General features: G+C 38.4%; 1 protein-coding gene across 1 annotated transcript in view; it reads left to right on the forward strand.

The window, feature by feature from the left end:
- The window catches only part of PGR (progesterone receptor), a 243,421-nt gene that overhangs the window by 169,191 nt on the left and 50,451 nt on the right, over nucleotides 1–23,779 (forward strand). The window contains exons 4-6 of the mRNA XM_053708588.1: nucleotides 1,915–2,223; nucleotides 9,301–9,445; nucleotides 13,411–13,541. Of these exons, the coding sequence (XP_053564563.1) occupies nucleotides 1,915–2,223; nucleotides 9,301–9,445; nucleotides 13,411–13,541 (585 nt within the window). The remainder of the gene's footprint in view (nucleotides 1–1,914; nucleotides 2,224–9,300; nucleotides 9,446–13,410; nucleotides 13,542–23,779) is intronic.

A 23,779-nucleotide genomic window follows, 5' to 3' on the forward strand; every position in this document is an offset into this window, starting at 1 on the left:
GCTGTAGGGGGGGCAGATTAGGGGTTAATAAGTTTAATATAGGTTGCGGCGGGGTCCGGGAGCAGCGGTTTAGGGGTTAAACTATTTATTTAGTTGCAGCGAGGTCCGGGATCCGCAAGATAGGGGTTAATAACTTTATTATAGGTTGCGGCGGTATAGGGGGGCAGGATAGGGGTTACTAGGTATAATGTAGGTGGCGGCGGTGTCCGTGAGCGGCGGTTTAGGTGTTAATACATTTATAAGAGTTGCGGCGGCGTCTAGGAGCGGCAGTTTAGGGGTTAATAACTTTATTTAGTTTTGGGGGGCTCTGGGGGCGCCGGTATAGGGGGTAGAACAGTGTAGTTTAGTGTGGGTGCTTAGTCACAGGCTAGCAATAAAGCTGGGAAAAAGCCGAAGAGCAGCAAGATCGGATGAGGGATAACTCTCACAGTCCGCTGCTCATCGCCCCGTACTTGGTGCGCGGCTTTTTGACAGCTTTATTGATAACTTAGGCGAAATTTTGCAGGTCCGCGGCGGCGATGGTAGGCAAGCTTAGGCGGGCGTATTGAACCGGCGAAGGCAGGTAAAGTAGACGGCTTGATAACTAGGCCCCATTGTGTGTGTTTTTAATGTGTTTGTTTCCCATACTTTTAGTAGTAATTTCTTTAATAAAAGTTATATTTTAATTATCTCCTTTTCCTCTCCCCAATCTCGGAACAAATTGGTCATAAATAACTGATATCAATCTGATACCCAGTTGATCCTTATACAGCTACACATAGCTAAAAATAGCTCTCGAGTGCTATATGTGTATTTCTTTTTTTAGGGGGTTCTCTTAATCCACCATTTAGCTTTGGTAAATTTTGAACTCTGACAAAACCTATTTTAGCGCGCCTCTTTCAGTTCCCTTCTGGGACTTTTTCTTTTGATTTTAAAGAAAGTTTCACCTTGACATTCTATCTCCATATCGCAGCACGCCCTTCAGTCTTTGGACTGTACACGTGTCTAATAATTTCATATTTGGCTCACATTTTAGCATTTAAAAAACTGTACTTTTTGACCTAATTATATCCTGTATGTCGCTGTCGATCATAAAATTTGTTACTGCAATCCACACAATTCACAAATATAGGTGAAAATCCCCAAATCTGGAATTCCGATATCTAAACTTATTCTGAAATTCAAACTTTTTCGTTAATTTTTTTTTTAACAATAAAATTATCAAAAAGTAATATTTCCCCACCTGTAAGTCACAATCTTATCTGCATGTGTCTGTTTTTTTGTTTTTGTTTTTTGTTTGTTTTTGTACTATTAATTTAATTAAAACACCAAGTATTACCTTTCTAATTACAGTACTGTACTATCTTTCTGATGGTAGTATGTATACAAAGGTATTAAAATGATATAAAACTACCATTACAATGCATGTATAAGCTTTATTATGACATGTAAATATTGCCTAAATGACATAAGATATTGGGCTCCATGTACAAAGCAGCATAAGCTGCCCCATAGCCCTTGCGGGGCAGGTTCGCACATGCAAGCATGCTTCACGCAATGTAACAAGCATCAGTCTTTAGACCGCTGCTTCTTACACTCTTCGCCACCACTGAGGTGGGGAGGGGAAATTACTGAGAGCTTGCTCGCTCACTCGGGGTGATAGTCCCTTCTCTCACGCGATTGGTCGAGCGATAGAAGGGGCAGGCTTTACACGCTCAATTGAGCGTGTAGTGATACATACGGGCAGCTGATCCTGCTCGTCCACTGCCCATATGGAGCAAAGGCGAGCAGACAACTTCTCAAGCTGAGAAGCCTGTCCACTCGCCTTTTAGTACATAGAACCGAATGTTGTTTACATTTGGTTCCATCCCCTGTTCAAACTGTCACATTTTATAGATGCAGATATTCCAAAATCTCTTTTCTTTTATCTTCTAGGTCGAAAGTTTAAAAAGTTTAGCAGAGTAAAAACTGGGAGAGAAATTGATACAATTGTGTTTCAGCAAACAACAAGCGTTCCAACAGAATGTCAACAAGCTCTGACACGGAGGATCTCTACAAGTCCAACTCAAGAAATCCAGTTTATTCCAGAACTGTTGCACATTTTACAGAGTATAGAGCCAGAGGTTGTTTATGCAGGTTATGATAATTCACGACCTGAAACGCCAAGCGCATTGCTAAGTAGTCTCAATCAGTTGTGTGAACGACAGCTTCTTTCTGTTGTTAAATGGTCAAAATCACTTCCAGGTGAGCATATAATTTTATCTACAATTTTATAAATATTGGTTAATATTAGAAATATTTAATTTATATTAAAGGGACATGAAACCGCAAAAAAATCTTTCATGATTCTGATAGAGAATGCAATTTTAAACAACATTCAAATTTACTTCTTTTATCTAATTTACTTCATTCTTCAGATGTCCTATGTTGAACAAATAGCAATGTACAAGGGGAAGCCAATCACACGAGACATATATGTGCAGCCACCAATAAGTAGCTACTGAACTTATCTAGATATGCTTTTCAACAAAGTATATCAAGAGACTGAAGCAAATTTGATAACAGAAGTAAATTGTAAACTTGTTAAAAATTACATGCTCTTTTTAAATCATAAAAGAATAAAAATAATTTCCCACCTGGGTGCTAAGCTGGTTTTTAAATATATATATATAAATATTTTTTAAATATATATTTTTTTTACTTATTTTACTGATCCCTAAGATGTATGGAAAGGTTAGGCGATTACCTTTCCAACGGTGGGTCATGGGGGTCTGTAGCTGCTTAGATGCCTGAGATATAGGCTTCTAAGCAGCATGCCCCTATCTCCCTATACTTGCCATTGTTAAATTTAAATAAAGTTGCACGGTGACGTCATCACGTCATTGGGCATGATGTCACCGCGCAAAACATCAAGCCCCAGCGATGCCTGTCACTATACAGTAGATGGGAGCCCCCAGTTGCCCTCAAGGTGGGTGAGTGCTAACGACGGCTTCTACTGAATGGCCTTTGTAATAGTTATTTGTATAAAGTGTAACTTCACAATGGGAATCACGGTTTACTTTAAAGAGACATTAAACACTAAATACATGCTAGATAGAATGATGCATTCAAAGAAAAGATTAGTCGATGACTAACATGCAGATGTATTTTTTAAAGTTTCATTAGTTGTTTAAAAAGTGACAAAATAAGTGTAAAGTTTTAGTGTCTATAAAACACTGGGAGCTGCCATGTTGTAACTTGTGTTACCTTCTCTGCTGTGGCCAATTAGGGTCAGTTATAAATAGGTCATTAGAGTGTGCAGCCAATGGTTGTGCTGGATTTAACTGTGTTCTGCACTTCCATTTCTAACAGGAACTGAAAAGCTCACAATTTCAGAATGGAATTACAAGCAAAGAGGACAAAATAAATAATGAAAGTATATTGCAGAGTTGTTTTAAATATACAATTTATCTTTTTATATTACCATCTCAAAGTGTTTAATGTCCCTTTAAGCTCTGTTAACTTAACTTGAGTGATACTCGAGCTTGAGTGAGAAAACTTTACTTTCAACATGTAATACGAGCACATAGATGCTCGCGATATACTCATGGTACCAGCTTCACTCAAGCGCTTTTTACACAAAATACGGCTCCACTTGTATTCTAGGCAATAATGTACAAAATAATGACCACTTCTATTCTAGGCAATAATGTACAAAATAATGACCACATTCACTTACTGTTTCCTATGGCGTCAAATTCCCTAGAACTAAAGCCTTTTTTATAGGGAAAAAATGTATACTAAAATAGATTAATGATTGTGGGAAAATGTATCTTATAATTTTAAAGGGATATTTTTTATTTCTCAGAAAATTCAAATGTAAATAATTACAGTATATTTCAAAGTTGTATAATTAAAAATGTTATTGATAATATACATTTCAAGTTTAATGTCATTTTAAGTTTCAAGTCAATGTAGAGTAACTCTTTCAAATTTTTTAAAAGAGATACGCACAGCCATTTAAAATAGTAACAGTTTTTGTTTCAAGGTAATGCCTGGTTATATATTTAATTATGCTAATCAATATGTTAATTGCTATGATTTTTTATTGTTTCCAAGAAGCAACTTTAACAGCGCTTCTACATCTCCTATTGCAGATAGCTTAAGAGAATTACTAATGTTAAATCCTTCTGTCACAGTCTCCTAATTAAAATTACTACAGGACCTTTAATGAAAAAATACATTAAAAAAATAAAAATGCCTATCTTAAAACAAAAACTTAAAACAAAGACGGATGAGCATAAGTATGTGTGTGCATAAACATGCGCATTTGAGTGTGTTTAAATGTTAATATAATTTCGGCTAGATTACGAGTTTTGCGGTATGAGTGAAAATGCAGTGTTAAGGCTCTTTTTCACTACTGCTGGTATTACAAGACTTGCAGGTTTTTTTTGGCCGTAACGCAACGTAACTACCGCAGCTTTCCAAAAGTCCTTTTTCAATGGGACTTCCTTTGCACCATTATTACGAGTCTGCCTGGGAGGCCAAAAAGTGAGTGGTACAGCCAATACCGTCAAGATCCATACCGTAAACTGAAAGTCAGTAGTTATGGGTTTTATGTTACAACGCCGTAATATAAAACTCATAAAGTGCTACAAAGTACACTAACACCCATAAACTACCTATTAACCCCTAAACCGAGGCCCTCCTGCATCGCAAACACTAAAATAAAATTAACCCCTAATCTGCCGCTCCCGACATTGCCGTCACTATAATAAAGATATTAACCCCTAAACCGCCATACTCCCACATCGCAAACACTAGTTAAATATTATTAACCCCTAATCTGCTGTCTCTAACATCGCCGCAACCTACATTACTGTTATTAACCCCTAATCTGCTGCCCCCAAAATCGCTGCCACTATACTGAGATTATTAACCCCTAAACCTAACCCGAAGTCTAACCCTAACACCCCTAACTTCAATGTAATTAAAATAAATCTAAATAAAACCTACTATTAATACCTAAATAATTCCTATTTAAAGCTAAATACTTACCTATAAAATAAACCCTAAGCTAGCTACAATATAACTAATAGTTACATTGTAGCTATCTTAGGTTTTATTTTTATTTCACAGCTAAGTTTGTATTTATTTTAACTAGGTAGACTAGTTAGTAAATAGTTATTAACTATTTACTAACTACCTAGTTAAGATAAATACAAATTTACCTGTAAAATAAAACCTAACCTGTCTTACACTAACACCTAACCTTACACTACAAATTAATAAATTACATTAATTAAATACAATTAACTAAATTACACAAAATAAAAACACTAAGTTACAAAAAATAATAAACACTAAATTACATAAAATAAAAATTAAATTATCAAATATTTAAACTAATTACACCTAATCTAATAGCCCTATAAAAATAAAAAAGCCCCCTCAAAATAAAAAAAAACCTAGGCTACAATAAACTGCCAATGGCCCTTAAAAAGGGCCTTTTGCAGGGCATTGCCCCAAAGAAATCAGCTCTTTTACCTGTAAATAAAAATACAAATACCCCCCAACTTTAAAACCCACCACCCACACAACCAACACCCCCAAATAAAATCTAAAAAACCTAAGCTCCCCATTGCCCTGAAAAGGGCATTTGGATGGGCATTGCCCTTAAAAGGGCATTTAGCTCTTTTTCGGTGCCCAAACCCTAATCTAAAATTAAACCCCACCCAATAAACCCTTAAAAAAACCTAACACTAACCCCCGAAGATCCATTTACAGTTTTTGAAGACCTGGCATCCATCCTCAACGAAGTGGCAGAAGTCCTCAGCAAAGCCGGCAGAAGTCTTCATCCAAGCAGGCCGAAGTCTTCATCCAAGCTGGCAGAAGTGTTCATCCAGACGGCATCTTCTATCTTCATCTATCCGGCGTGGAGCGGCTTCATCTTCAAGACATCCTGCGCTCTTCTCGACTGATAGTTCCTTTAAGTGACGTCATCCAAGATGTCATCCCTTGAATTCCGATTGGCTGATAGAATTCTATCAGCCAATCGGAATTAAAGGTGAAAAAATCCTATTGGCTGATGCAGTCAGCCAATAGGATTGAGCTTCAATCCTATTGGCTGATCCAATCAGCCAATAGGATTGAGCTTGCATTCTATTAGCGGATTGGAACAGCCAATAGAATGCAAGCTCAATCCTATTGGCGGATTGCATCAGCCAATAGGATTTTTTCACCTTTAATTCCGATTGGTTGATAGAATTCTATCAGCCAATTGGATTCAAGGGACGCCATCTTGGATGACGTCACTTAAAGAAAGAAGAGGATGCTCCGTGCCGGATGTCTTGAAGATGGAGCCTCTCTGCGCCGGATGGATGAAGATAGAAGATGCCGTCTGGATGAAGACTTCTGCTGGCTTGGATGAAGACTTCGGCCCGCTTGGATGAAGACTTCTGCCGGCTTCGCTGAGGACTTCTGCCGCTTCGTTGAGAATGGATGTCTGGTCTTCAAAAACTGTAAGTGGATCTTTGGGGGTTAGTGTTAGGTTTTTTTAAGGGTTTATTGAGTGGGTTTTAATTTTAGATTAGGGTTTGGGCACCGAAAAAGAGCTAAATGCCCTTTTCAGGGCAATGGGGAGCTTAGTTTTTTTAGATAGGTTTTTATTTTGGGGCGTTGGTTGTGTTGGTGGTGGGTTTTACTGTTGGGGGGGATATTTGTATTTTTATTTACAGGTAATAGAGCTGATTTCTTTGGGGCAATGCCCCGCAAAAGGCCCTTTTAAGGGTCATTGGCAGTTTATTGTAAGCTATGGGTTTTTTTTATTTTGGGAGGGCTTTTTTATTTTTATAGGGCTATTAGATTAGGTGTAATTAGTTTAAATATTTGATAATTTATTTTTTATTTTGTGTAATTTAGTTAATTGTATTTAATTAATGTAGTTGATTTAATTGTAGTGTAAGGCTAGGTGTTAGTGTAAGGCAGGTTAGGTTTTATTTTACAGGTAAATTTGTATTTATTTTAACTAGGTAGTTAGTAAATAGTTAATAATTATTTACTAACTATTCTACCTAGTTAAAATAAATACAAACTTGCCTGTGAAATAAAAATAAAACCTAAGCTAGCTACAATGTAACTATTAGTTATATTGTAGCTAGCTTAGGGTTTATTTTATAGGTACGTATTTAGTTTTAAATAAGAATTATTTAGGTATTAATTGTAATTTTTCTTTAGATTTATTTTAATTATGAAGTTAGTGGGTGTTAGGGTTAGGGCTAGACTTAGGGTTAGGGGTTAATAACTTTAGTATAGTGGCGGCAACGTTGAGGGTGGCAGACTAGGAGTTAATAAATGTAGGTAGGTGGCGGCGACTTTGGGGGTGGCAGATTAGGGGTTAATAAGTATAATGTAGGTGGCGACGTTGGGGGTGGCAGATTAGGGGTTAATAAGTGTAGGTAGGTAGCGACGACATTGGGGGCAGCGGATTACTGGTTAATAAGTGTAATGTAGATGACGGCGAGTTCAGGGCGGCAGATTAGGGGTTAATAAGTGTAATGTAGGTGTCTGCGATGTCGGGGGTGGCAGATTAGGGGTGTTTAGACTCGGGGTTTATGTTAGGGTGTTAGGTGTAAACATAAAAAAAAATTTCCCCATAGGAATCAATGGGGCTGCGTTACGGAGCTTTACGCTTCTTTATTGCAGGTGTTAGGCTTTTTTTCAGACAACTCTCCCCATTGATACCTATGGGGAAATCATGCACGAGCACATAAAGCCAGCTCACCGCAGCGCTGGTATTGGAGTGCGGTATGGAGCTCAATTTTGCTCAACGCTCACTTATTGCCTGCTAACGCCGAGTTTTTGTAAACCTGTAATAGCAGCACTATAGGGAGGTGAGCGGTGGCAATAACTTGCAAGTTAACACCGCACCGTTCATAACGCAAAACTCGTAATCTAGCCATTTGTTATTTAATGGGATATTCCAGCCAAAATTGGAAACCACATGGGTGCATTTTGATATTGAACAGAATTAATTTTGTAATATTCATGCATTAGCGAAAATGCTTCTAATAAAAGCTATAGCTGTTTCAAACGTGTATTTAAGTATGCACCGTGCACCAGCATTTTAAACACCGCACTTGCTTAGAGAGTCTAAGGTGCTTGTACCATCTGGTAGTGACTCAACGTGTTAATTGCTGACATGATAAAGCCCCAGTGATGATCTGAGCAGCTACATTATTTAAAATGCTGGTGCATGGAGAATATCTAGCTATGCTTCACATGCACGTGCAGAGAAAAATGTTAACACTAAAACAGTGATAACTTTTACTAGAAGCATTTTTGCTAATACATGTATATTGCAAATATGTTTCTATTCAAGGATGTAATTCATCTATGTGCATTTACATTTTGACTGGAATGTCCCTTTAAGGATAAGTGGAAAAAATATTTCTAAGCTATTTAAATAGATTTTTGAAAGTGCACCTGTGCACTGCACATTATTAGTCACTAACTGATAAGAGCAACTCGCTCAGTATTAGTGGTAGGCATCCACGTGAACCACAAGCTAAACAGCAAAAAGCATTTTTCAGCACAGTATCAAATATCCCTTAAAAATACAGCAAACAAAAAGATGACCTTTGGCTCTCTTTACTTACTTAAAGGGACATGAAACCCAAAATGTTTCTTTTGTGATACAGATAGAGCTTACAATTTTAAACAACTTTCCAATTTGCTTGTTATCTAATTTGCTTCATTCTCTTGGTATCCTTTGTTGAAAAAGCATATCTAGATAGGCTTAGGAGCTTGGGGCTGAACTTGTATGCCCATTTTCATTGGCTAACATGTGTAATGTGTTCAGCTATCTTCCAGGATTGAATTGCTGCTTCTTCAATGAAAGATACCAAGAGAATGAAGCAACATTGATAGCAGAAGTAAATTGGAAAGTTGTTTAAAAATGTATAATCTATCTGAATCATGAAATAATTTTTTGGGTTTCATGTCTCTTTCATTGATGGAAGTCAATCGTTTCTCCTTATCTAAACCACTAGATGGTTTATTTTATATTTAGAGTGAATAGACCTTTTCAAACCTGTTTTTAATCAGCCACAGTCACCTAAAAGATACTAGGCCACTCTAGCTTACAATGAGAGGTCGTTTGTCTCCTTTTTTAATTCACATACACTTTTCAGTTGTTTTTTTTATTTTATTTTTTTATTTTGATAAACTGATTATAATTTTATTATTTTTGGAATTCTAAAGGAACTATTGGAGCCATTTCAGAAATGTGTTAAATAATCTCCTGTACATCCTATCATTCACCTTTATTTATTTTTTACTCAGGGTTTAGGAGTTTACACATTGATGACCAGATTACACTTTTGCAATATTCTTGGATGAGTTTGATGGTGTTTGCATTGGGATGGAGGTCGTACAAACATGTCAGTGGTCAGATGCTTTATTTTGCACCAGACTTAATACTGAATGAGTAAGTTTGATATTTTGTCATATAGTAAAGTTTATTGTTGTTTTGGGATGTACTATTCTACTATTATTAGAACTTACATGGTTAAAGGGATACTGAACCCAAATTTTTTCTTTCACGATTCAGATAGAGCATGAGATTTTAAGCAACTTTCTAATGTACTCCTATTATCAAACTTTCTTCATTCTCTTGGTATCTTTATTTGAAATGCAAGAATATAAGTTTAGATGCCGGCCCATTTTTGGTGAACAACCTGGGTTGTTCTTGCTGATTGGTGGATAAATTCATCCACCAATAAAAAAGTGCTGTCCAGAGTTCTGAACCGAAAATAAGCTTAGATGCCTTCTTTTTCAAATAAAGATAGCAAGCGAATGAAGAAAAATTTATAATAGGAGTAAATTTGAAAGTTGCTTAAAATTGTATGCTCTATCTGAATCATGAAATAAAAAATTTAGGTTCAGTGTCCCTTTATTGTAAAGATGACGGTTCATTTAACCAACTAAGATAGATTCCTCTTTGGAATCAATCATGTTGAGTCCTCTCTGACATTCAAGAGTTTAAAGGGACATTCCTGTTATGTGTATTTTGCTGCAGCCCCACAATTTGACCATAACATTATTGCTAATAGTCAACCCCCATCCCTAACTTTCATCCTATTACTTAAAGGGCCATTATACACTCATTTTTTCTTTGCATAAATGTTTTGTAGATGATCTATTTATAAAGTCCATAAAGTTTGTTTTTTGTAAAAATGTATAATTTTGCTTATTTTTAAATAACATCGCTCTGATTTTCAGACTCCTAACCAAGCCCCAAAGTTTTATGTGAATACCGTCAGCTACCTTCTCCAGCTTGCTCCTGTTTGTGTAAAGGGTCTTTTCATATGCAAAAGAAGGGGGAGGGGGGAGTGTCTTATTTCCCACTTGCAGTGGGCTTTCCAACTGCCTTTTCAACAGAGCTAAACTGAAAGCTTCTAAGTAAGTTTTTAAACCATTTTATACTGGATTTTTATATCAGTATCTGTGCATCTTATTCTTTATAGTAGTGTCTATTACATGCAGTTATAAGAAAATTAGTGTATACTGTCCCTAGAATGTAACCTGGCATTGTGATCATCAACCACAATATTGTTTCACCAGGATGCCAAAGGAAGTAAGATCCTCAGAATGCACAAGATTCCTACCTGGCCTTGACAATGTCGTTCATGATCTTCTTGCAAACATCTATATACCCTGGAGGCCAAATTTAAATTAAAAAGAATCACATCAGGCACTGACGTATATATAATATGCATTTAGTTTGTGTTATGCATTGCTCCTTGGGTTTTTTCTGCCTAAATGCTTATATTTTCCCTTAAACTTTACATCCCACTTACAAGCCCATTATTGTAGTTATTTTGACATTTATCTAAATTCTGTTGTAGAATATTAGACTTTAATCCCATTAGAAACATACTCTGCTATGTGAAGAACATTGGAATGTGAAATATTAATATTTTTATGTCAGGTTAGCGCACTTAAAGGTAAACTAAGCCCAAATGTTTTCTTTCATGATTCAGATAGAGTATGCAATTTTAATTTGTCTAATTTACTCCTATTATTAATTTTTATTTGTTCTCTTACTATCTTTATTTTAAAAGCAGGAATGTAAAGCTTAGGAGACAGCCCATTTAAGGTTCAGTACCCTGGATAGCACTTGCTTATTGTTGGCTACATTTAGCCATCAATAAACAAGCGTAACCCAGGTTCTGAACCAAAAGTGGGCCAGCTCCTAAGCTTTACATTCCTGCTTTTTAATGAAAGAGAACAAAGAAAAATTGATAATAGGAGTAAAAAGAAAGTTGCTTAAAATTGCATGCTCTATCTGAATCATAAAAGAAAAAATTTGGGTTTAGTATCCCTTTAAAATTATGTGATCGGGTTTGCTTGCGAGTAGAGTTTTTTTTACTTCTATGGGGGAATACGTTATTGATGTTGCAATATTCTAAGTTCAGCTTTTTGCGCCTCGGTTAGCGCGCAAAACCTTTTTACTTTTAACTTGTAATATGAGCGCTACCCAAATCGTACAAAAAGCTTGGTTCTAGCAGAGTTAGCGCACGCGCGAGAGCGTTGAATACAGCTCACTTGTATTCTAGCCCTTAATTATTTTCTTAGCTCAAAGCTTGCAGGTGTTTTTTTTGTTTTATAAACAAATATAAAGGTGAACACTTAAAAATAAATAAATACCAAAAACAAACAATAAGCATTAATCACCCTAACGTTTTAGTTGCTACAGATGGTTCAGCCAACCTGATGGCAACTGCCCACCTCAAGTGAGATGTTACAGTAAGCGTGTAAATGCATCAAAATAGGTTAACAAAAATGCTGTGTTTGACATTTATTGTTGTTTAAATTGTTAATTTATTCTTAGACTTTTAGATTAAAGAAGCCCCCATTCCAACCCATGTGAATCCCTAATGAGAAAAGCATGGACAAATACAAATCTGAAAACCCCACAATAACCAACAAGACTTATAAAATACATTTGTGGCACAGTTCCTGCCCTGAATAAGTTCACATCTACACCAGTAATCCAATCTATAAAAAAACACTTGAAACTTATTGCATAATTTTTGGACTGTTTAAATTCTACACCTTAGACCTGATGAAAACCCATTTGTGCCCATTTAACTGACAATCACTGTCTGATCACATGGCTTCTGTTTTTTCAATGTTAAAGGGACATTAAACCCAAATGTTTTCTTTCATTATTCTGATAGACAATACCATTTTAAACAACATTCCAATTTACTTATATTATCTAATTTGCTTCATTCTTTAGATATACTTTGTTTAAGAAATAGCAATGCACATGGTTGAGCCAATCACAAGAGGCATCTATGTTCAGCCACCAATCAGCAGCTTCTGAGCCTATCTAGATATGCTTTTTAGCAACGAATATCAAGAGAATGAAGCAAATTAGATAATAGAAGTAAAATAGAAAGCTGTTTAAAATTGCATGCTCTTTCTAAATCATGAAAGAAAAAAAATGGGTTTAAAGTCCCTTTAAGGTTCTTGTGCCTGCGCAGTTTAAAGGTTACTAAGCACCACCATTTTTTTGTCTAATATTTTTTTTTAAATGGCTTAAATCATACTTTTAAAATAACTACTTGCTAATTATTATACATGTTTAGATATTTAAAGACATAAATTATCAAATTACTGAAAATTATATATAAGAATTAATTTACACAGAACATATATTAATATTGACAATTCATTTAAAATGTCAATATTAAATAATAATAATTTAATCAATATTAAATTTATCAGCCACCATCTTTTACATTTGGTTTAGTTGCATATCTTTAGATTCCATGATATCTGTAGAAATCTTCGCAAAAATCCTTTGAAAGTACTTACTTGTTTATTATAAATGTTTTTGTTTATTGTGTTTTAATTAGATTTTGCTGTTATATCATTTTCTAATTACATTTTTTTCTAATACAAATAATGGTTCATCTGATGATTTGGAAAGACTTAATCCAAAAAAATGCTTTGTTCTCTTGGTATTCTTTGTTGAAAGCTAAACCTAGGATGGCTCATATGCTAATCTCTAAGCCCTTGAAGGCCGCCGTTTATCTTGGGGCACTGCATTTTGACAGTTTTTCCCAGCTAGACAATGCTAGTACATGTGTGCCATATAGATGTGCTCACTCCTGTAGAGTTATTTATGAGTCAGCACTAAAATGCAAGTCTGTCAAAAGAACTGAAATAAGGGGGCACACTACAGAGGCTTAGGTACAAGTTAATCACAGAGGTAAAAAGTGTATTAATATAATCATGTTGGTTATGCAAAAGTGGGGAATGGGTAATAAAGGGATTTTCTGTCTTTTTAAACAATAACAATTTTGCAGTAGACTGTGTCTTTAATACCAAATTTGTTGTTGAATATAATAGCCAAATTGTATTTTATGTTATGTTTCTTAGACAAAGAATGAAAGAGTCATCATTCTATTCCCTTTGTCTCGCAATGTGGCAGTTACCACAAGAGTTTGTTAAATTTCAAGTCAGCCATGAAGAGTTTCTTTGCATGAAGGCTCTGTTGCTTCTGAATACAAGTAAGTACAACGTTATTGTTCCAGATATTATGAGACAGCCATGTAGGATGATATGTAAAGTCAGGATGGGGGAATACTTTGTCACATTTGAAAAAAATAAAAGAAATAAATATTGGTGTTGTTTGCTAAATGATTGAGCTATGGTTGAGTTTAAATTATTTTAAAAAATTATATATATATATATTCCTTTCTTTTATATTTGACAATTTAACAATCATCATATCTAAATGCTTAGAAAGAGTAGAAACCTCTGGTAAATTTATCATTGGAAGAGTCCAGTATGTCTTTTTTTAAAAAAAATCCATCTTGTTTTTCTGGTCTGAGTAACCACAGATCATTGGCCCATGTGTGTTATCTGCAGATCTGTGGATCATAAACATTTTCAAGTGCCACTGGTTGTTGAACTTAAAAGGACAGGAAATACCAAAATTTTCTTTCTTGATTTGGATAGAACATACAATTTTAAACAACTTTCCAATTTACTTCCATTATCAAATTTGATTCGTTCTTTTGTTATCCTTTGCTGAAGGAACAGCATGGCACTACTGGCAGCAAGATGAACGCATCTAGTCAGCCAATCACAAAAGACAAATGTGTGCAGGCACCAATCAGCAGCTAGCTCCCACTAGTGTAGGATATGTGCGTATTCTTTTTCAACAAGGGATACCAAGGGAACAAAGCATGATTGAAAAGAGAAGTGAATTTAAAAGTGTCTTAAAATGACATGCTCTATGTGAATCATGCAAGTTCCATTTTGACTTTCCTATCCCTTTAATGTATCCATGTTGTGATTTATATTTGTTGACAACTTGAGGCCAGATGGATGGTGGTCGCGATCATGTCATCAATGCATGGTATGGGTGAATTTACTCTACGATATGCTTCATTCTTTTTCAGATACACAAATGGTGTTGTCATTTGCATTCTGAAAATTGAGCTTTGGGAGCTGTAAATAAAGACGATCAGAAAGACTGGAATTGAAACCATTTGTAATATATACACATTTTTTTATTTTTTTTTTATTTGAGAAATGTATATCACATAATCATAGCATAAGAATTTTTGATAAACATTTCAATAAAATTCTTAAACAACTATAACATAATATTAAAGAGGCTTTCCAGCCAAAATTGGAATCCACATGGATGCATTTAAGTTTTGCATATAAGCATTTTTGTAATATACTTGTATTAGCAAAACTGCTTCTAATAAAAGCTATAGCTGTTTCAAAAGTGTATTTAAGTATGCACCGTGCACCAGCATTTTAAACAGAGGCTAAGGTTCTTGTACCCTCCGGTAATGACTCAATGTATTAATTGCTAACATGATATTAGCCCCACTGGCACTTTGAGCAGCTGCAGTATTTAAAGTGATGGTAAACTTAAAGGGACACTGAACCCAAATTTTTTCTTTTGTAATTCAGAAAGAGCATGCAATTTTAAGCAACTTTCTAATTTACTCCTATTATAATTTTTTCTTCGTTCTCTTGCTATCATTATTTGAAAAAGAAGGCATCTAAGCTTTTTTTTGGTTTCAGTACTCTGGACAGCACTTTTTATTGGTGGATGAATTTATCCACCAATCAGCAAGGACAACCAAGGTTGTTCACCAAAAATGGGCCGGCATCTAAACTTACATTCTTGCATTTCAAATAAAGATACCAAGAGAATGAAGAAAATTTGATAATAGGAGTAAATTAGAAAGTTGCTTAAAATTTCATGCTCAATCTGAATCACGAAAGAAAATTTTTGGGTACAGTGTCCCTTTAAGTTTATGAATTTTATACTTTGGAAGTACTCCTTGATATGTGCACAGTGATGCCTGAATTTTTTTTAAATAAACTTTTTTTCAATGAAAATATTACTTTTTAAAGACGCTCCGTTACCTGTGCCCTGGCCGCCTCTGTAATATCAATTTGACAGACAGGTGCATCGTCCAATAGGGACTGCACCATACACCCTATGTCAGTCTAGTATATGCACGCTCCCATGCTGGTGATTTAAAGCAGAATCGCCAGAACTTCAACTGTACAAATGCAGTCTTAGCTCTGATCTCACTGTTGCTTATAGTGAACAGTGAATCTTCCTGTCAGTAGCGATTTGCTGGGAGCGTGCATATTATTAGACAATTCACCTGTCTGTCTAATTGAGATTACAGAAATTCTCAGACAAAGGCGGCCACGGCAAAGGTAATGGAGCGACTTTAAAAAGTAATATTTTCATTGAAAAAAGTTTATTAAAAAAAAAAAATTCAGGCATCACTGTGCACATATCAAGTATTACTTCCAAAGTATTAAAATTCATAATCTTAAGTTTACCATCACTTTAAAATACTGGTGCACTGGGGGCGTGGCTAGGAAGTGGCCAGGAACGGCAATTTATAAAGCTCCTGGTTCAACTCTAAATATTTAAAGAGTTTCCTAAAAAAAATATATATATAATTTTTCTCCACATTTGTGACATTCAGCAACTTTATAACGCAAGATATCTATTATACCGAGATTGTTTTATTTGAGCCTTCCATGACTTGATTCAACCTTTCGTGAGCTTTGGTGGAGGCCTTCAATCGGGCTGTTAATACCCCCCCCCCCCTCCCAGACACCCGGGGTAAAAGCGGCTTTTGATCTGCTGTTATTCTTGATCTACTGGTCGGCAAATATTGTAATCTATAGTGCACTTTCACTTTATTTTGAAAGCCAATTCAGTTGAAGGCCAGAGACCTCGCTAACTACACATTTTGACAAGAACATGGAGGAGGAACAAGGCTCACTGATACAGGTGCTTCTCATGAAATTAGATCAGCAGATGCATAGCAGCTTCAACAAACTCATACAGATAATCAGAGTTCCATGTGTGGACGGAGATCCTAGTTTCTTAAGATGGCGGAAAGAGGGGGTGTCATTATGCAGCATAATGAATTTCAATCTACTACAAACATCCCTTATTCTACTACACATTACAATAAGAACTGTTCGCTACAGACGGAAGAGACAGAATCGGAGCAAAAACCTAACCTATTTCAGTGGGAACCGGGAAACCATCATAATACAGTCAGATCTGATGTCATCATACAGCAAAGTAGACCTCATGTAGAGCCCTCTATTAGTGAACCAGGATAATGCGGCCAACCTCCTGGTAAGAGACAATAATTTGATCAACGCTCAGAGGGACGAAGTTCAGACCATTGCAGCGTAGAGAGAGGTAGGAAAGGGCCCAGCAAGTGCTAGAAAGCATGGAAAGCAGCACACTATAAAGTGCACAAATATTTGTCTGATCCCACTATTATGCTATATCCTCAGCAGACTGAAATAACCTGTTTTGCGGTGTTCCCCTTACCAGCTGACCCAGATTCTCTTACCCTATACAGCTAGACTTGATCAGCTACATAAGAGAGGAGTTGGCTGATTGTGGGGACTTTGGCAGATAGATTTAGATATACCATTCTTTATTAATTTGACCATATCAGTTGCTAGATTTCTACCAGATAACTTTTCTTTATAAAAAAATTCTTATACATTTTCAGGGTTCAAGAGCGACCCTTTGCATTGTGGGAGGAATTTATGATATTAAAAAAAAGAGGTTTAATTTCTACTTTGTATTGTCACATGTTGTTGTTGTACTGTTAATATACATATCATTCAAGGGTGTGGTTTAACTCTCCACTTTTTGACTACAGATTTTTATTTTTTATTATTATTTATTTATTTTAATTCTCATAAAGTCTGTAATATATAAGCTATAATTATCCCTTTTACCTTCTGGTTGGGAATTGAAAATATCTTGTATACTATATGTGATGTGATATGTATTATATTCTTTAAAAAATAAAAAAACTCAATAAAAAATTATGATTGAAAAACAAAAATACTGGTGCACTGAGAATATCTAGCTATGCTTCACATGCACGTGCAGAGAAAAATGTTAACACTAAAACAGTGATAACTGTTTTACATGTATATTGCAAATATGTTTCTATTTAAACATGTAATTTATCTATGTGCATTTAAATTTTTACTAAAATGTCTCTTTAATTTATGGGAAAAAATTGTGGTACAGTCCATAATTTTCTTTTAATGTTTCCTGTATGATTAATTATTTCATTATCACTAAAAATTAAATGCAGTAGTTTTAAGGTCATATTTTGAGCGTTACACATAAATATATATTGGTTTCATATATCATATTTGTGAAAAAATGTGCATGAAGGACTGAGAGGCTGAGGAGTTAAGAAATAGTGGGAAGTTCATAGAATGGAGTAGTCAATATGGGAGCAGAATCATTGTCAAGTATAGATTGTCACTGGTTTTACATTGTGAAAATTAGAAATAAATAGGATAGGAAAGTCAGTGAGAGATACAGTGAGACAGTGCTGACGACCCATGAAAATAATGCAAAATGCAGGTTGGTTGGGGACTCTGATTTAGGGCCAGGTTATGAGTGACGCGGCAACTGTTTCACACGAGCGATATCGGGTTTATTGTGGCTGTTTTTGCGCGTCGGAAGGAGCGCGCGTGTTACAAGTTGAAAGTAAATGCGAACGCATGAGCGTAATCACGTTTTACTCTAGAATGCCTCAGAGCTCTGGTTAACTGTTACGTAAGACAAAAAAGTTGCACAAAACACATAAAAAATACATTTAAAGTACATTTACACTCATAATAACACTGCATGAAAAAAATATTGCATAATAAAGTTATAAGGGCTCAAATATATGAGGTCTCAGGTGTTAGAAAAAAGGCTGCAAAAGGCTTTAACATAGAGATACGCACATATACATTTAAAAATCTAATGAGTTGAGAACCCAACAAAGGATACATTTAAAAAGCACTCAAAGTTTTCCTCGAAATATGTACATATGAATTTATATGGGTATATATGTATTTACATACATATATACACACATAAACACATAAATGCATACATACCCATGTATAGACATACAGTTGTATGCAAAAGTTTAGGCACCTCTGACAATTTCCATGATTTTCATTTATAAATAGTGATGTCGCGAACATAAAATTTTCAGTTTGCGAACCCAAACGCGAACTTCCGCAAATGTTCGCAAACCGCCATAGACTTCAATAGGCAGGCAAATTTTAAAACCCACAGGGACTCTTTCTGGCCACAATAGTGATGGAAAAGTTGTTTCAAGGGGACTAACACCTGGACTGTGACATGCCGGAGAGGGATCCATGGCAAAACTCCTATGGAAAATTACATAGTTGATGCAGAGTCTGGTTTTAATCCATAAAGGGCATAAATCACCTAACATTCCTAAATTGTTTGGAATATCGTGCTTTAAAACATCAGGTATGATGTTGTATCGATCAGGTAGTGTAAGGGTTATGCCCGCTTCACAGTGACAGACCAAACTCCCCATTTAACGCACCGCAAACAACCGCAAACAGTCCATTTGCACAACCGCAAACTCCCCATTTGCACAAGGTTGGATACCAAGCTAGCCATGTCCCGTTCCTTGTCCTCACTGATGTCATTGAAGGTCTCTTCCTCCACCCAGCTGCGTACAACACCAAGGGTTACCGAAAGGTGACAACAAGCCCCCTGGGAAGCCTGCTGTGTTTGGTTTTCCACCTCCTCAAAGCCACCTTCCTCCTCTGACTCCTCTTCTTCAGACTCCTCTCTCTGCGTTGCCTCTCTCTGCGTTATTAAAAGGTGTGTTAAGTAGTACTATTCCTATCAGTTTAATCCCTGTTATGTGCCTTTTTTTTGGTTTGGTTTTTGAAGCCACAGTGCAGCACCAGAGGCCAGAAAAATTAGGCATGTACACATGTCTGCGGCCAGAAAATTTGATGTTTGTTTCCCAGGCAGAAAGTGCCCTAAAACATTGCGGCTTGAACCCTAGTTGGTGGCAGATAAGTCACGCAAGTCATCCGGCATTCAGAGATGAAATACAGCAGCGTGTGGACCATTTTTAGCCCAAGGCAGCTCATCTCATCAGGCCTTTTTTAGTCGAATGTATCGCCCACTGTGAGTCCCTTCGGGATCCATCCCTCATTCATCTTAATAAAAGTGAGGTAATCTAGACTTTTTTGACCTAGGCGACTTCTCTTCTCAATGACAATACCTCCTGCTGCACTGAAGGTCCTTTCTGACAGGACACTTGAAGCGGGGCAGGCCAGAAGTTCTATCTCAAATTGGGATAGCTCAGGCCATAGGTCAAGCCTGCACACCCAGTAGTCAAGGGGTTCATTGCTCCTCAGAGTGTCGATATCTGCAGTTAAGGCGAGGTAGTCTGCTACCTGTCGGTCGAGTCATTCTCTGAGGGTGGACCCCGAAGGGCTGTGGCGATGCGTATGACTTTAAAAGCTCTGCATGTCCTCCATCAACAACACGTCTGTAAAGCATTCTGTCCTTGCCAGCGTGGTCGTGGGAGGAGGAGGATTACTTTCACCTCTTCCCTGTTAGATTCCCGTTGTGCTGTGACATCACCCTTATACGATGTGTAAAGCATACTTTTTAATTTATTTTGGAACTGCTGCATCCTTTCCGACTTGCGGTAATTCGGTAACATTTCAGGCTCTTTCTGCTTATACTGGGTGTCTAGTAGCGTGGACACCCAGTACAGGTCGTTCTCCATCAGCCTTTTTATACGAGGGTCCCTCAACAGGCACGACAGCATGAAATACCCCATTTGCACAAGGTTGGATGCCGAGCTACTCATGTCCCGTTCCTCGTCCTCAGTGATCTCACTGAAGGTATGTTCTTCCCCCCAGCCACGTACAACACCACGGGTACCAGATAGGTGACAACAAGAACCCTGGGATGCCTGTTGTGGTTGGTCTTCCTCCTCCTCCTCAAAGCCACATTCCTCCTCTGACTCCTCTTCCTCACAATCCTCTTCCAGCGTTGCCGCAGGTCCAGCAAGCGATGCTGATAAGGCTGTTTCTGGTGGTGATGGTGACCACTCTTCCTCTTCCGCTTCACACTCATCTACGGCCTGATCCAGCACTCTTCGCAGGGCACGCTCCAGGAAGAAAACAAATGGTATGATGTCGCTGATGGTGCCTTCGGTGCGACTGACTAGGTTTGTCACCTCCTCAAAAGGACGCATGAGCCTACAGGCATTGCGCATGAGCGTCCAGTAACGTGGCAAAAAAATTCCCAGCTACGCAGAGGCTGTCCTAGCACCCCGGTCATACAAATAGTCGTTAACGGCTTTTTCTTGTTGGAGCAGGCGGTCTTAGGAGTGTTGAATTCCAACGTGTCGGGCTGTTGCAAATCAAGCGCCTCACTGGCATGTTGTTTCGCTGCTGGATATCTGAAAAGTGCGCCATGGTCGTGTAGGAACGCCTGAAATGGCCACACACCTTCCTGGCCTGCTTCAGGACGTCCTGTAAGCCTGGGTACTTATGCACAAAGTGTTGTACGATCAGATTACACACATGTGCCATGCACGGCACATGTGTCAACTTGCCAAAATTCAATGCCGCCAACAAATTTCTTCCATTGTCACAAACCACTTTGCCGATCTCCAGCTGGTGCGGAGTCAGCCACTGATCCACCTGTGCGTTCAGGGCGGACAGGAGTGCTGGTCCGGTGTGACTCTCTGCTTTCAGGCAAGTCAACCCCAAGACGGCGTGACACTACCATATCCGGGATGTGGAATAGTACCTGAGGAGCTGGGGGGGTGCCGTTGATGTGGATTAAGACGCAGCAGCAAAAGAGGACTCCGCCGAGGAGGTTATGGAAGAGGATGGAGTAGGAGGAGTAGAGGAGGTGGCAGCAGGCCTGCCTGCAAGTCGTGGCGGTGTCACCAACTCCACTGCAGAACCATGCATTCCATGCTTGGCAGCCGTCAGCAGGTTTACCCAATGCGCAGTGTAGGTGATATACCTGCCCTGACCATGCTTTGCAGACCAGGTATCAGTGGTCAGATGGACCCTTGCCCCAACACTGTGTGCCAGACATGCCATTACTTCCTTTTGCACAATCGAGTACAGGTTGGGGATTGCCTTTTGTGCAAAGAAATTTCGGCCGGGTACCTTCCACTGCGGTGTCCCAATAGCTACAAATTTTTAGAACGCCTCAGACTCCACCAGCTTGTATGGTAAAAGCTGGCGGGCTAAGAGTTCAGACAAGCCAGCTGTCAGATGCCGGACAAGGGGGTGACTTTGTGACATTGGCTTCTTACGCTCAAACATGTCCTTGACAGACACCTGACTGTGGGCAGATGAGCAGGAACTGCTCAAGGCGAGAGACGGATTGGCGGATGGTTGAGAGGGGGCAAGGAGGACAGCTTGACGTGGCTGAAGATGCTGGACCAGGAGGAGGATGGCGGCTTTGAGTTTGTGTGCTGCTTGTACTCATGTGTTGATCCCATAGGCGTTTGTGATGTGCGATCATGTGCCTTCGCAAAGCAGTTGCACCTAGGTGGGTGTTGGACTTCCCACAACTTCTTTTGGCACAGGTTGCAAATGGCATCGCTGTTGTCAGAGGCAGACACAGCAAAAAAATGCCACACTGCTGAGCTCTGCAATGACGGCATTATGGTGGTGGCAACAGCATGCTTTGATTGGCGTGCTGTCTGGCTGACCACGGGTGCCTATGCATGCTGTCTGACTGTGCCACTAGCTCCTTGCGACGACCTCCCCTTGCTTCCAACTCGTCTCCTCCTCCTCTCTGTCTCCCCATCTGAACTTTCCCATTGTTCTTCTTCTCTTCTAGCGGGCACCCACTTGACATCCATGGATGCTTCGTCATCATCAACCGCTTCACTTGTATCTGACAACTCAGCAAAGGAAGCAGCAGCGGGTAGAACATCATCATCATCACACCGTACGTCCATGTGTGTAATGCTGCCTGACTGAGACATATCCCTGTTATCTACATCCTCTGGCAATAATGGTTGCGCATCACTCATTTCTTCCAACTGATGTGTGAATAACTCCTCTGACAGATCAAGTGAAGCGGCTGTGGTGCTAGTGTTGGTGGTGGTGGCAGGCGGGCAAGTGGTAACTTGAGAGGTGTCCGAAGCTAAGCTGGAGGAGGATGGTGCATCAAGGTTCCGAGCAGAAGCTAAAGAAGATTGTGTGTCCTGTGTTAGCCAGTCAACTGTGTCCTCAGAACTTTTCGAGTTCAGGGTATGTGGCCTCTGAACACTGGGCATTATTCTAGGGCCAAAGGGAATCACAGCACCACGACCACGACGGCCCCTGCGGGGTGGCCTGCCTCTGCCTGTCATTTTTTTTTATGATTAGTAGTACTATGCGTGCAAGCTACTGTGACAACAGATATGAGTGGCACTGTGCACTGGCAGAAGTTGGCAGAGTAGACGCTGTAAGCCTGACACACACGGTTGCAGACAACTAACTGCTATTCAATCTATTACAGTCAAAATTGTATTATTTTTTTTTAAATGTACACTACTGTTACACCAGATATGAGTTGCACTGGTGTGACACTGTGCCCTGTCAGGACCTGAAATGCACACGTGTGAAGGAAACTGACTGCTATTATTTCACAGTCAAATGTCTAGTTTTTTTTTTTAATGTACACTACTGTTACACCAGATATGAGTTGCACTGGTGTGACACTGTGCCCTGTCAGGACCTGAAACGCACACGCGTGAAGGAAACTGACTGCTATTATTTCACAGTCAAATTTCTAGTTTTTTTTTTTTTAATGTACACTACTGTTACACCAGATATGAGTTGCACTGGTGTGACACTGTGCCCTGGCAGGCCCTGAAACGCACACGTGTGAAGGAAACTGACTGCTATTATTTCACAGTCAAATTTCTAGTTTTTTTTTTAATGTACACTACTGTTACACCAGATATGAGTTGCACTGGTGTGACACTGTGCCCTGGCAGGCCCTGAAACGCACACGTGTGAAGGAAACTGACTGCTATTATTTCACAGTCAAATTTCTAGTTTTTTTTTTAATGTTCACTACTGTTACACCAAATATGAGTTGCACTGGTGTGACACTGTGCCCTGGCAGGCCCTGAAACGCACACGTGTGAAGGAAACTGACTGCCATTATTTCACAGCCAAATTACTAGTTTTTTTTTTAATGTTCACTACTGTTACACCAAATATGAGTTGCACTGGTGTGACACTGTGCCCTGGCAGGCCCTGAAACGCACACGTGTGAAGGAAACTGACTGCCATTATTTCACAGCCAAATTACTAGTTTTTTTTTTAATGTACACTACTGTTACACCAGATATGAGTTGCCCTGGTGTGACACTGTGACCTGGCAGGCCCTGAAATGCAC

This window comes from Bombina bombina, chromosome 3 (assembly GCF_027579735.1).
Source record: "Bombina bombina isolate aBomBom1 chromosome 3, aBomBom1.pri, whole genome shotgun sequence".
Taxonomy (NCBI): Eukaryota; Metazoa; Chordata; class Amphibia; order Anura; family Bombinatoridae; genus Bombina; species Bombina bombina.